Source organism: Helobdella robusta (assembly GCF_000326865.2).
Source record: "Helobdella robusta unplaced genomic scaffold HELROscaffold_9, whole genome shotgun sequence".
NCBI lineage: Eukaryota > Metazoa > Annelida > Clitellata > Rhynchobdellida > Glossiphoniidae > Helobdella > Helobdella robusta.
The window spans coordinates 3,562,839-3,577,135 of NW_008705512.1; the positions used below are offsets into that span (position 1 = coordinate 3,562,839).

At 31.6% G+C, this 14,297-nt stretch overlaps 2 protein-coding genes across 2 annotated transcripts in view; one reads left to right on the forward strand and one right to left on the reverse strand.

The window, feature by feature from the left end:
* The window catches only part of HELRODRAFT_108666 (hypothetical protein), a gene marked incomplete at its 5' end in the record, with an annotated part of 10,437 nt that extends 5,914 nt beyond the window's left edge, over positions 1-4,523 (reverse strand). Inside the window, 4 exons of the mRNA XM_009033241.1 lie at positions 1,366-1,445; positions 2,997-3,061; positions 3,601-3,740; positions 4,374-4,523. Coding sequence (XP_009031489.1) covers positions 1,366-1,445; positions 2,997-3,061; positions 3,601-3,740; positions 4,374-4,523 — 435 coding nt within the window. The remainder of the gene's footprint in view (positions 1-1,365; positions 1,446-2,996; positions 3,062-3,600; positions 3,741-4,373) is intronic.
* Positions 4,524-9,348: 4,825 nt separating this feature from the next.
* HELRODRAFT_166274 (hypothetical protein) lies at positions 9,349-11,369 on the forward strand (the record flags this gene model as incomplete). The annotated part of the gene is made up of 3 exons (XM_009033242.1): positions 9,349-9,738; positions 10,338-10,948; positions 11,309-11,369. 3 exons carry the CDS (start codon positions 9,349-9,351, stop codon positions 11,367-11,369), a joined length of 1,062 nt encoding a protein of 353 aa, XP_009031490.1.
* Between the last annotated feature and the right edge of the window lie 2,928 nt (positions 11,370-14,297).

The following is a 14,297-nucleotide window of genomic DNA, read 5'->3' on the forward strand; positions in this document are numbered from 1 at the left end:
ANAGTTGTATTACACACACACACACACACACACACACACACACACACACACACACACACACACACACACACACACACACACACACACACACACACACACAGAACACTCATCATCATCATTTACTCATTCACACATGCTCACATGCTCTCCACATCACAACTACATAACACCATCACCATCATCATCGCTGACGTTGTTAAATAAGCTAAAACGAAATTATATAAAACCTTACCAAACATAATTGATGGAATGGACACAGCTACCAATAAAAAAAAGTTGAATCACCCTGCTACAACACACAGAACTAAAAAAATGAAAGAACAACCAACGTGTAATTAGGTATAGTTTAGTACAGCCAGTCAAGAAAACATAACACGGTAAATAAGTTATTTAATTAAAGGAGCTGAAAACTCAACAGCAGTTTAACAGTTTCAAGTGCAATCATGGTCAATCTAACTCTTGGTCACATCATTCTAAACTCTTAATGAAATAGAAAAGATTATATAAATATTTCAAGACTACTAAATACCTCAATAATTCATTTAGGTGTTATATGCTCTCCTATATAGGCTTTCTTCAGTTATATATATTATTATTAATATTTAGTTATATTATCTACAATAATGATAATATTATGAACATTTATTATGATAATATTAAAATAATATAATACTTATAAATAAATAATAATAATAATTATTACGGTGATATAATAATTTTATGGCAGATGTATAAAAACAAATTTTTTTAGAGTATATTAAAAATGCAATCAGCTATCTTCCAATAATACATAGTAAACATCTTTTCAAACATGCTCTACCTCAATGCTTAAAAATAACATTACACAGTAACTCAGCAATCAGACGAAATATCAACGAATAAAAACAACATCAAAGGTAATATAATAATTTAATAATAATAAATATAAAGTAAAGAGCAAAGACAAAAACCCGTAAAAACAAAAAAACAGAATAAATGAACCTATGCAGACGTTGAAAGATTTTACATGCAACTATCAACTTATGCATGCTTAGTAGTTTATTCCTCACCACAGATTTCAATGTTAAAGGTAATAATAGCAGATGATGTAATAATGATGGTGAATAAAATGGCGGTGATGACGAAGAAATGATGAGATGATTAAATGATAATGATGATGGTTAAAATAATTATGTTATAATAAAATCACAATACTGTGTAAGCCATTCAATACCAGATCTGTGTTATTAACGTTATCACCTTAGGTTTTTTTGTTTGTAGCTACTAAGCTACTACAACGAGAACTACTACATACTACTACCATTACTACTACTACTATAACTACTACATCATCCTTCCCCTCATCATCATCATCCTCTCATTAACCTTGAGATCTCGATGGGCAATGTCATTGGAGTGAAGGAAGTCTAGTGCCATACAAATCTGGTATACAATGTCTGCTGCCTCTGTGTTGAAATAAACAAACAAACAAATAATAAGACAAATAAACACACGCACACATACAAACACATACAAACAAAAACAACATACACACATGTGTACGTGATCAAAACTACTGCAAATCTACATATAAACACACACACACGTACACACATAAATCTCAAATATTGATTCTACATTTATTTATTATACAGCTTTTTTTTTAATTTGATCAGGGTGTGTCATGAATATGATGGGATATTCCCGCATTCTAGACAACATAACAAATTATTAAAATCTCAAACCCAGGAATCCATAATATGAACATAAACATTTTGATAACATATTCAACAAACAAGTAGAAACATGTATTCATAGATATATTTATATGACCAACAATACTAATTGGTTACCAGAGCTAAATTCTTCAGAAAACTTAAACATGTCATGTTTAAAATTAACTTAGAAGAGTAAAATTGTAAATAATTATTATATACATTATAAATAGATGCAGTTCTGCATACACACACACGCACACAAACACACACGCACACACACGTGTGGATGTATATACGCATAATGTATGTAAAGTACCAGACTCCAGTTAAGATATATTTTTGTTCTGGGTGCATATCTATCTAGAAGGTTAACAATTTTTTTCCAAACCATTAATAAACATCACATGAAAATGAAGGAATGAATGAATGAATGCTAGGATGAATGAGTGAAAAGATGAATGAATGAAAGATGAATGAACGAATGAGTGAATGAATGAATAAATTGTTGATTTGATAAGCAGGCAGAATTCAAGTAACTTAAACGACCCTGTATAGAAGATTCCCCGAAGAATGAATATATAATTGGTAACATTATACCAGAAATCAATAATGTGATTGATATATACAGAACATATTTACACATTCTAACATTACTATCTGCTGTTTGGTTGCTGAATAAAAATAATGCAACAGTCAAGAGTATTATAAATCTATGTATTAATTCTCAATTTTACTTTAAGCATTTAACTGATAGACAAGTACATGAACAGACAGAAGAACATGCATACAAAAACGCGTATGTACTCTTTCACCGCTGCGTATTGAAGAAACCGAATCAGAAAACACATCACTTTCACCATTTTAAAACCTCCCTCCTAACCGTCCAAAAACATGAAACAATCCCACTGAAGCTAATAAATAAATGAAGGAGAATCAGGTTGATGTAAAAATTAGTTAGCAAATCTCCAATCTTAATTGGCACTTCATACTACAGAGTGGGTAGGTACTAGGTAGGTATGTAGTATTGTAAGTTTGCTATACAGACATAAGACATGTGCACAGATCATAACACTATCTGTTTGCTTGTTTATTCAGAAAATAGCAGGCAGAGAAAAAAATTTACACTATCATTTTTTTCTTACCAACTCCTACTTAAAATCACAATGCCTTGCATACAATAATTAACCATGTTATCATCACACAACACTGTGTTTCATAATGAAGCTGTCTACAATTACTGATAAATTTTACTCTGGTTATATATAAATTACTTTGGAATTGAAAAAAAAAAACTAAAACCTCTTTCTGTGAATGGGGAGTCTGAATGCTCTTGAATTCTATTGAAGAGTTCTCCTCCACTCATACTGTCAAACAATTTAATATAAATTTAATTTCTTTAATATCATATTAAAATGTATTGTATTAATTATGTATTGTTTTAATAAGGAATTGTATTAATTGGGTATTGTATTAATTAGGTATTGTTTTAATAAGGAATTGTATTAATTGAGCATTGTATTAATTAGGTGTTGTATTAATAAGGAATTGTATCAATTGGGTATTGTATTAATAAAGGAAATGTATTAATCTGTTATTTTTATAATAAGGTATTGAATTAATAAAGAATTGTTATAATTAGGTATTGCATTAACTAGGTATTGTACTAGTTAGGTATTATATTAATTGGACATTACATTAATTAGGTATCGTAATAATCAAGTATTGTATTAAATAGGTGTTGTATTAATTTGGTAATTTATATGGTTGAGGTTTAGGTTAAAAAAAGTTTAGTCTCTTATTTATTTGTCATTGTTAACAACTGTTGTAGGATTATATAAGAAAATTGAATTTTATTTAATTTATTTATTTGAACAAATTTGAAAGAATTTATAAATAAAATTACCATTCCATAACGAGTAGCAGACACTTCTGACCACTGATTGTATTTTCATAGACGTCGATAATGTTGACGATGTATTCACAACCAGATGCTCTGCAGTGTAATTCTACTTCCCTTCGTGCCTTTGGGGAATCTTTTAGGACCTTTTTAAATTTTCAAACAAACAAAATATCAAATAAGTTCAGTGCTACTAAATGTGAAAAAGTTCACATCAGATTACTTTATTTAATTTATTACTATTGAGTATTAACTATCAACTATTACTTCTTTTCTAAACTTTAATTAATTAAATTAAATTTGAGTGTTTGGTTTGTCCATTTGACAATATCAATTAATAATAAAATTAAATAAAATAAATAGTTTGAAATGAAATATGAATATAATAATAATTTATTTAATATATCATATCAATATTCATAATATATTTTACAATTTGAAAATAAAATATAACTGTAACAAAGTATGAAAAACAGCAGGTTATAAAATTAAACATGTAACTGTAAGAATAACTTATTTTATTATTCATTTTTTTGATTTTGTATAAAAATGATCTAAATTAATAAATATAATCAATATAATATATATTATATATAAATCAATTTTGATTTTAAAAATGACATGTGTCAGTAGTGTAGTAAATGCAAACAGTGAAATGATGAACATATGAAATGAAATGACAACCCCACTAGCTACCTACATCACTAACGGAATGAAGCAAACAATTAAAACTCGAACATCTGATTTATAAAATTATTAAAAAAAATGGTTGTCATCACTTTTAAAGCGTAAACTTGTCCCGACGATCTACTGATGCACTCAACGACTTTGCCATTGATTCCCAGACCTAGGACCTTGCTCAACACTTTGTAATCATCTGACAAGCTGTTTGTCTTCGGTTGCCAACCTTTTGAGTGAGCTTCGCCCATTGTTTTTCACAATAAATATTGAGATAAATTTAGTAAATTTAGTTAAAAATATTCAAAATCGCCAAACTTTAATAACTTCCCGGAGTTGATCTGAAAAAAATAAATACTAAGTGAAGACACCAGGACAACAAAGACTATAAATATTGTTTATTTTCCGGTAATGGTTTTTGTAAGGTGAATGCAGGCGAAATCATTTGAGTAGTATAAAAACTATATCCCACAAATGGTTAATAATTCAAAACTTAATTAGTTTAGCTTATGATTGATTATTGTAACTCGCTCTACTATGGTCTTCCTGATTCTACACTCTATCCTCTAAGTAAAGCTTTTAACTCTGCTGCTCGCCTAGTTGCTCGTGCCCCTATCTTTTCTCATAGTATATCTTCATATCCTGCCCTCTCTTTAAACTGGCTAAATATAAAAAAGAGAAATTTTTTTAAATGTGCACATTAATGTAATTGTTTCGATTTAAATTATTTTCTAAGTAGTTATTAGATATATTAATGAAGCCTACACGCCCCGAATTACGATCGTCTTTTCTTTCCCACTTTTTTATAACTCCTGCTAAATACTTTTCTGCTAAATTTGCGTTTGCTTTTTCTGGCTCTTTGCTCTGGAACTTTCTATATTTTCTTCTTTAACTACTTCTCCATCATTTACAAAGTTCAGAGCGGATCTCAAGAGAAGACCCATCTCTTTGTAAAATTCATTGAAGGGCGCTGTTGAACATCGCGGAAATGGGGTTTTAAAAACAAATTAATCGGTGTTGACATCAAAGTTGTTGTCAATGGCTCTGGAAACAGAAAAATGACATTATAACAAATTTTTGGTTTGAATTTTGGGAGCAATCTCTCTTTGAAAATTTTCCTTCATGGTAGATATAAGCCTTCATACACCAACAAATAAAGAAACAGGCGCAATCATTTTCTAATACTTGTTAAATTTTTTAATAAAAATAAGATTGCTTGGGTTACATGTGAATGATAAAACTTTTATGAAAACATTCCAGGCTTTACAATTATATACAGTGTTGTATAGTAATCGGATTACAAGTAATCCGATTACGTAATCGATTACATTTTTTTGAATCTGTAATCGCATCATTTATAAAAGTAATCTGTAATCAAATTACATTTTTTGTGTAATCTCTAATCTAAACAGGTGTCACGATTACTTTATTTTAGATTACTTTAACGACAACAATACCTAAGATTTTTAAAATTTAAAGTTAAAAAACTAAAAAAAAGACTTATTCAAAAGAAATAGTTTATCCATTGACGTCGTATGCTTTTTAATTAGACCGCCCACGTAATGTTAAAAAGTTGGTCTGCTCAAGAACGTTATGAAGCAGGATAAGCAAAGTCGCTTCTGGTTCAAACTTGTTTTAAATTTCATGAAATTTAAAAAAAATGCAATTTTTTAAATTATTTTATGAATAATTACAATTTAATAATTCAATAATTCATAAAACTATGTGACATTCATTAAATAAAATTCTTATGATGTAATCTGTAATTTCAAAAAGTTTGATGATGTAATCTGTAATCGGACACATCACTGCAAAGTAATCTGTAATTTGTAATCTCAAGCTAATTTTAAAAGTAATTTGTAATCAGATTACTTTCCAAAAGTAATCTATACAACACTGATTATATATATATATATATATATATATATATATATATATATATATTATAATACGCCACGTTTCATTTTCTGAGTTATCTTTACATTTTTAAAAATTTTTGAAAGCAATTAACAACAGCTTTAATGAAACGAAACGTCTCGTAAGAAAATTTTTTCAGTACAATTTCATTAACGAATCTTAAAGTCATAACTGAAATAATCTCACATAATGCAGGTGCGTAAACGCATCTACCGTAACACTAACAAAAACTACACACACTTACAGACAACGACACACACACACACACCACATACACACAAACCCACTCATACACACACAAAACACACATAAGCACACTCATACACACTCAAATATATACATAGTATTGCATACATACGTTTATTCACACGTAAGCTTACATGCGCGAAGATGTGCGATGCAGTAAAGGAGAAAAAGCAGTCAACAAGACTCAAAAACAGAATTGAAGAGGAGAAGAGAGCCATGGCTCATTGTTTTTAAAGTTTTGTTCATCCATGTGACTTGATGGATGAGGATGACGTGATGTTGCATGTATTGCAGGGTATAAATATGGAACAGATGATGACGGAAGAGTTATATATGCGTGTGCACTTTGTCTACTGCGGTTTCATCCAGTAAGCCAGCCAACCCATCAATTTTTCAACTTACTCCTACTTAATACAGAAGACTTCAGTGAGATTGATGTTATCAGATCTTGCTGATGACATTAATGTTATTGATGTTTCTGTCGCAGCTGAATACAGTTTGTAACATTTGTTTGCAAGTTATTTGATAATTTTTTAAAAATTTAGTTTATTTTTCTAAATTTTACTTAATTTTGAAATTTGAATAATTAAATTAAATAACGAATCTGGTAAATTTTTTTTTCAAAATGCAAAATTTGAAAGGTTGAAATACTTTTAACAGGGTTAGTCTTTTGAAATTTTGCATTTCTAATAATAACAACTCTATAATAATGAAAAAAAATTATGTTTTGCCAGAAAAAAGCAAATATTATTTTTTTGTTATTTCATTACAGTGTATGAACCTACATTTGCAAATATTCATAAAAATATATATTCATTCATTATATTTTCATATTTATCTAGTTGCATTGAGTTAATTATTATTATTCATATTATTATTTATTAGATTGTTCTTAAAATAATTTTTTTATTAGAGTTTATTAAATTATTTTTATTAAATTATTATTAACTTTTTAACATTTATTATATTTTTTTCGTTACATTTGGCTGCCTTCAAAGTTGACCTTATAACATCGTTGATTGTGATTTATTTCATTTTAATATGCTGGCATTTGCAAGTAAATTGCCCATTACATACACACATGCATACATACAAAACACATACATACATACATACAAACAAACAAACAAAAGCAAACAAACAAACATCCGATTTTGCGAATACGTTGCGAACACACGAAAGTTTATCTCCGTTAAAATTTTTATTTTCGCTTACTAAATAAATACTAATTTTCGTTTTAAAGTTGATTGTACTGGCTGCTTTTAATTTCAGGATTAAAATAATATATAATTTGTGGTTGAAATATCTGAATTATTGATAATTTGATGCCAATTTAGTTGTTTTCTTCAGCTGAATTTTCACGTGGCTTTGTTCAGGTATAGGTAATACACATACTATCATTAGCAAATAAATAAAGTATTTTCCAACTGTACATTACGAATACACGTCAAAACAAGAAAGAAATTGTACAATCGTTGAAAGCACTTCAATGTTTTCAATGCTAGTACATATTTGATGGAGATTTTACTTCAGGTGGAGTATACTCCGTTATACGTTCTAACGTTTATATAGAATGGCTCTGTGATGAATGCCTAAAAAATGTTTGCGATTTAAAATCCTTGTCTTAATCTATCGACGCTGTTAATAATACGTTTAACGGAAAATTAAACGAAATAAGTGAAGTTAATGCTTCAATAAAATAACAGTTAAGTTGAATAGAACTGAATTTAAAATATTGAAAAATCATCGATTGAGGGTATCAGTCATTCGTTTAGAGAAAAAGTTGATAAATCAGTGAAATTAATGTTGGAATGAAATCCCAGTTGAACTCAATTGAATGCGCAACGAGAACAAAGGTCTGTGATGAGATCAGCAGTCTCCGATGTGAGATGAAAAGATCTTTTGCAAGTGTGGGCGGCACTGAAGTTAAACAAAGAGTTAAAACTATCAATGAAGATTTAAAAATTGTTCGAAGAACACCGAACATTGTTGTCGAGTCTAAAGAGAGAGAGAGAGAGAGAGAGAGAGAGAGAGAGAGAGAGAGAGAGAGAGAAGCCATTGCGATGCCTTTCAGACTGGAAGAAGACCCCGATGATGATAAGGATAGATTTCTCAAAATGATTGGCAAATTGACTGATGACGCTGTTGGTGAAAAAAAAACATACAAAATTATGAGGTTAGGGAAAAAAAGTGAAGAAGTTGTCAGATCGGCACTCATCAGGTTCGACGATGCCAAATAAAGAACATCTTTTCAAAGATTTGTTCAAGCTCAAAACTTTGAAAGATAAATTGGCTCACGTCAAATTTAGCCAAGGTTGAACAACTGAACAGCGTAGTGAGTTGAAAAACATGGATTAATTTGTGATGGATTGGATATTCTGGTTTTGACGGAAACTCGGCATGGGTTTATGTTAGTTGGAAACATATTTGACAGTTTAGCTATAGCCGAGGTATCGGTTTGTTGATTTTGTTAGGCAGCATGATCCAGGCTATGGCGGTTTGGTAGTATATTTTCGTAAAGAATTCAAGTTTAAAAAACCAATACATACATATGTAGATGCATACATACAAACACACAAACACACAAACAAACAAACAAACAAACAAACAAACAAACAAACACACATACATACATACATACGGTCATACATGCGCTGACCGATGGTGCTACATTCGTTGAATTTGTCTTTTGGTTATTGGTCAATTTGAAATAAATTACATGAATAAATTAATGTTGAAAAATGTTAATATGTTTAATTAATTTAAAAATTTTGGAAGGAATAATTTATTATTATGTTGTAAATAAGTAAAAAATTGTGTAAATATGTGAATAATCCAATAATCTGAATAAATATGAAAGATATTTTTTTTTTGTAATTTCGATGTACAGCTAACAAGTAACTTATTTTCACAATGGAATTGAATTTGAATCTTGAGAAGACAGTAGTCATGGCGGTCTTAATAATTCTTCGTTACATCTCAACTCACTCGAATATCACCGTACCGACCGGTAGAAAGTCAAACAATACCGACACGCATTACCGATCCTCTCTACAAAAAATAACCGCCGATCCTAAAACCGGCAATATTTACGTCGGAGGAATGAACCAACTCCTTCACTTGACCTCTGACCTTGAACTTGTGACCTGGCACCGATTGGGCCCAATGATGGACAACCCGAACTGCCCACCCCCCAACCTGGAGTGCAGGCACCAGAGCAAGTCACTGGTGGATAGCTGGGTCAAGGTTATTCTTATTGATCAGCACAGTGACAGGCTCATCGTCTGCGTCAATTTGTTTCAGGTTGTTAAAACTGGTTTTTAAACTTTTAAGTGTAAGCATTTTTTCTTATAAAAGTAATTAATGTATATTATACAGAATAGTGTGTGTGTGTGTGTTTGTGTTTGTGTGTGTGTGTGTGTATGTGTTTGTGTGTGTGTATTGTGTATGTCCGATAACTAGTCTGCCCGAGCAATAAAACAAAGTTCGATTTTATTTCCTTGTTATGGATGGCTCTTTCTGAAACATTTATTTTCCTTTGTTCTCATTGGCCAACATTGAATGTACGTTTTGCTTATGACTGTACGCGCGTGTATACTGCTTACGTATGTGCACGCACGCACGCACATAGGCGGTCTGTGTACGTGTAAATATTCACATAGATAAAAAAATCTTTGTATATACAAATGAATGAAATCAGACATTTAAGTTTCTGCATATGGTTAGACAAATTTTAATCAATAAAAAAATTGTATTATCGTAAAATTAATAAGTGGCGGATTAATAATTATAATGAATATCTATAATCAAAATCAATTTTAATGACATAATTTTAATATAAAATTAATTATATAAAAATTATAATACAAAATTAATTATGACTGCATGAAACTTCTGGACAGGGTCACTGCAAGAGGCACTCATTAATGAATGTGTCGTTAATTGATGAGGCCGGCCGGAACATGGTCGTCCCAAACGACGAAACATCATCAGTCACCATGCTCCTATCAGCATCGCCATCATCGTCACCACCACAACTACATTCTTCTAATTATTTGGCACCACCACCATCATCATCTTCTTCATCATCGTTAACACCGTCGTTGTCTCGTTTATACGTGGCCGCAACGAGAAGTTTACACGGCTCTCCAGTTTACAGGAGCATGGTACCTTCCGTCTCAATAAGAAACCATGAAAACTTTGAATTAATATTTGACGATGGCCTACATGCATCTTTTCTCGAAGTCGAAATACAACACAGGGATTCTTTTAGAGTTAATTACATTCATTCCTTTCAGTGGAAGAGGTTTGTTTACTTTCTGACCGTTCAAAAGTCGTCGGTTGTCGTCACGACGTCAGGAAGTAGTGGCAGTGGTGGTACGACAAGTGGTAGTGGTCGTGGTAGTAGTGACGGTAACGTAGATAGTGGAGGTGCTGGAATGGGAGCTGGTAGTGGTAGAAGTGGTCCTGGAGGTTATAGCGGTCCAGGTGCCAACGAGCAACTGGTTACAAAGTTAGTTCTGCTTTCATGATTTTTTTTATTGTAAGACACTTTTTGTTTACATTTCTGATACCCTGCATACACGTCACGCACAAGTCACTAACATCACGGCCATTAGGGTGATCAGCGTTTTCATCACCATCGCTATTATGGCCATCATCACTATTATCATTTTCGTCTTCCTCTTCGCTCTTCTTTCCTTCATCATTATCTTCTCCCTCATCATCTTTTTCATTCTCATCTTCTTCATCATCATTCCCATCATTATCTTCTTTTTCATCATCTACTTCTACTTCTTCATCATCATCTTCATCATCATCTTCTTCTTTTTCTTCTTCATCATCATCGTCATCGCCATTCCCATCTTCCTAGCTACCTTATTTATAGTCAGCGTTTGCAGGCGACAAGCGAGCGGATGTGGCTGATGAGTTGAATGGTCGGCTGTGACGTCACGATGACCGTTTAAGACGTTTTCACATGAAATTATTCTGTCTCTCTCTAACAGTTTATACAATTAAAAATGGAGTGCTTTATTTATCAATTTTATTATTATCATTTTCTGTATATTTCTAAAAATTATTATCAATATTTTCTGTATATCGTGAACAATTTTAATTATTATTTTTTAAAATAATCTGCTAATAAAGTATTTTTGTTCTGAAATAAAACACCAATCATATTTCTACGCAACTAACACGAGTGTGCGTGATTAAATTCGCCTGCGTTTGAGCGTGCAAGCGATATGTAAATGAATGCGTGTATGTACTTAGGCGTGTATGTGTGTATATGTGTATATGTGTGTATGTGTGTGTGTGTATGTGTGAGTATGTGTATGTATTTATCTATGTATGTGTGGGGTCTTGTCAAAGTCAATTCCATATCTAAGTGGAGAAAATTATTTTTTTTATTTCCTATTTTCCAGTGATTATTTCACGCCAAGGTTTTAAGTGGAGATTTGCACGTTCGTTCATCCATCTGAAAATTTTCCATGTGAAAATTCAATTTGAATTTTCCAACTAGTTAGAGCCTCCTATGTATGTGACACCTGAAATCTCTCCTCTTACACGTCATCTTCAATATCAACGTAATTATAATAATAATAATAATTATTATTATTATTACTACTATTAATAATAATATTATAATTATTTAACGTTAATGTTTTAAAAATGTTTATTTTGAAAAACTTGACCGTAATTATTTTAAGTTTTTGCAAACTTTGTCACAGGTTTTTTTTTTAAATTTTTCGCAGTTTTTTTATTTTTTTTTTTAAATTTTATTTATTTATTTTCACACAGTGGGTTGTACAGTCTTTCGTGTAGAATATTTTTATGTTGTTGTTATTTTTTATCTATTTTTTATCATTTGTATCATTGTATCATTCTAATCTTTTGTATCATCGATATCGTATCAATCATTTGTATCATCTCGATATCATTTCAATCACTTGTATCATCGTCACCGTTGCATTGCGAGTCGATTGCACATTTAACACGCCCGCCCCGTCATTCCCATTTTCAAACTCGTTAAAATTAGCATCATTTAGTCTCTACATTATATACATGTTTGTGTGTATGTTTGTGTATGTGCGTATGTGTGTGTGTTTTATTGTTTATGGGCATGTACGTTTGTGTGTAAGTTTGTATGTCTGTGTAACGTCTAAAAGATGTAATTGTTTACCGACATGGCCCGACGAATGACCGCTAGTGAGTCGCGCAGTTCTTACAACAAACAAATGGCTGTAATCGAAAACGTGCGTGCAACTGAGTTTTACATTTAAAATACCTCAGAAATAATGTCCACCAAATGCGCTGTGGGCATGTGTCATTCAAGTGAATTTCAGCTAAGAGAGTACACTGATGTATCCTTGGTGAAAATTTTGTTGATGTAACAGTGATGTGCGATTGCGTCGTGGTGTAACGACATATTGATGTAACAGTGATGTGCCCGTTAATGTGATCATGCGAAAATGTAATGGCGTATTGATGTAAGTGTAATGACATCGCTGAGTGATGTTGATGCAAGGTTGATGTGATAGAACGGAAATCCCAACCAATCACCGAAACATCAATCTCAATTTTGTTGCCCGCCTACTTGTTATTTTTGCTTCTCACTCGAGCATCGCCCGCGAGAAGGTTAACGACATTTGTAAATAGGCCAGCGCACACAAACACGCACATTCACACACGTACACAAACACACACACACGCACAGACGAGCACACATACACACGCACGCACACACATCACATACTCGCGTCATAAGAATAACCACTAATATCATCATTATCCTCATCATCATGATCATTACCATACCACAATCGTTATCATAATCATTATCAGTTATCACAATCATCTTCATTACAATCGTTATCATGCCACAATCGTTATCATAATCATTATCAGTATCACGTTATCGTTTCATTTCATCTTCGCGCGCTTTATTATTCCGTTCGTTTGATCGGACACCTGAATGGACTCTTGACACCAACAGTCATTTCCTCCCTAACTAGTGGAGTGTACGTACACGTGTCGCATACGCTCGTGTGCAGCATATAAGTGTACATTCACTTGGATATTATACACTTTTGTGTATCTTTGTATACGTGTATTTATGTATCTACGTTTAATTATGTATGTATTCAACGTGTACACTTAACTTATGAACGTATCTATAAACATGTACACATTGTTTTTATTTGTGTGTAAATTAGTGTATTCCTTACATACTTGCATGCTTGCATATGATAATGCTTCCTTTTGAGTTTATTAGCGTCCAAGGATTTGCCTTGCACAGGCAAGTTTATATCATTAAATAAGACGTGAACATAAACATAAAATCAAAGTACACACACACAAAAAGACACACACACACAAACACACACAAACACACACACAAACACACACGTGCATACCCAGTGGCATTCATGAGTAGCCACAGATACAGGCACAGGAACATTTAGTAATGTTATTTGACTTTAATTATGCACCTCCGCTAAACTGCCTTCATATTTTCTTCTCCTTTCTCGCTTTCGTTCATTTGCTATGCAGAACCTCCACGACTTGGGAAATGCTTTATCTTTGAAATGTTCTGCGCTACAAAAGCTGTTTTTTTTCTAAGAATGGTAATCATGAAGTTATTTGTTTCTTTTTTTTTTGAATTTGCATGTTCTTATCTTTTCTTTGTAAGAAATAGTTCTCTATTTTATTTTTTTTGTAAAACTTAATTATTTCAGAATTATTTGTCATCAAATGTGTACATGGAATATATATTATTTAATAGATAAAACTTAGTAATAAATTTAATAACAAATGTAGACTCATAAATGTTATAGCGCCGAACAATGTCTTTCAATATTAAT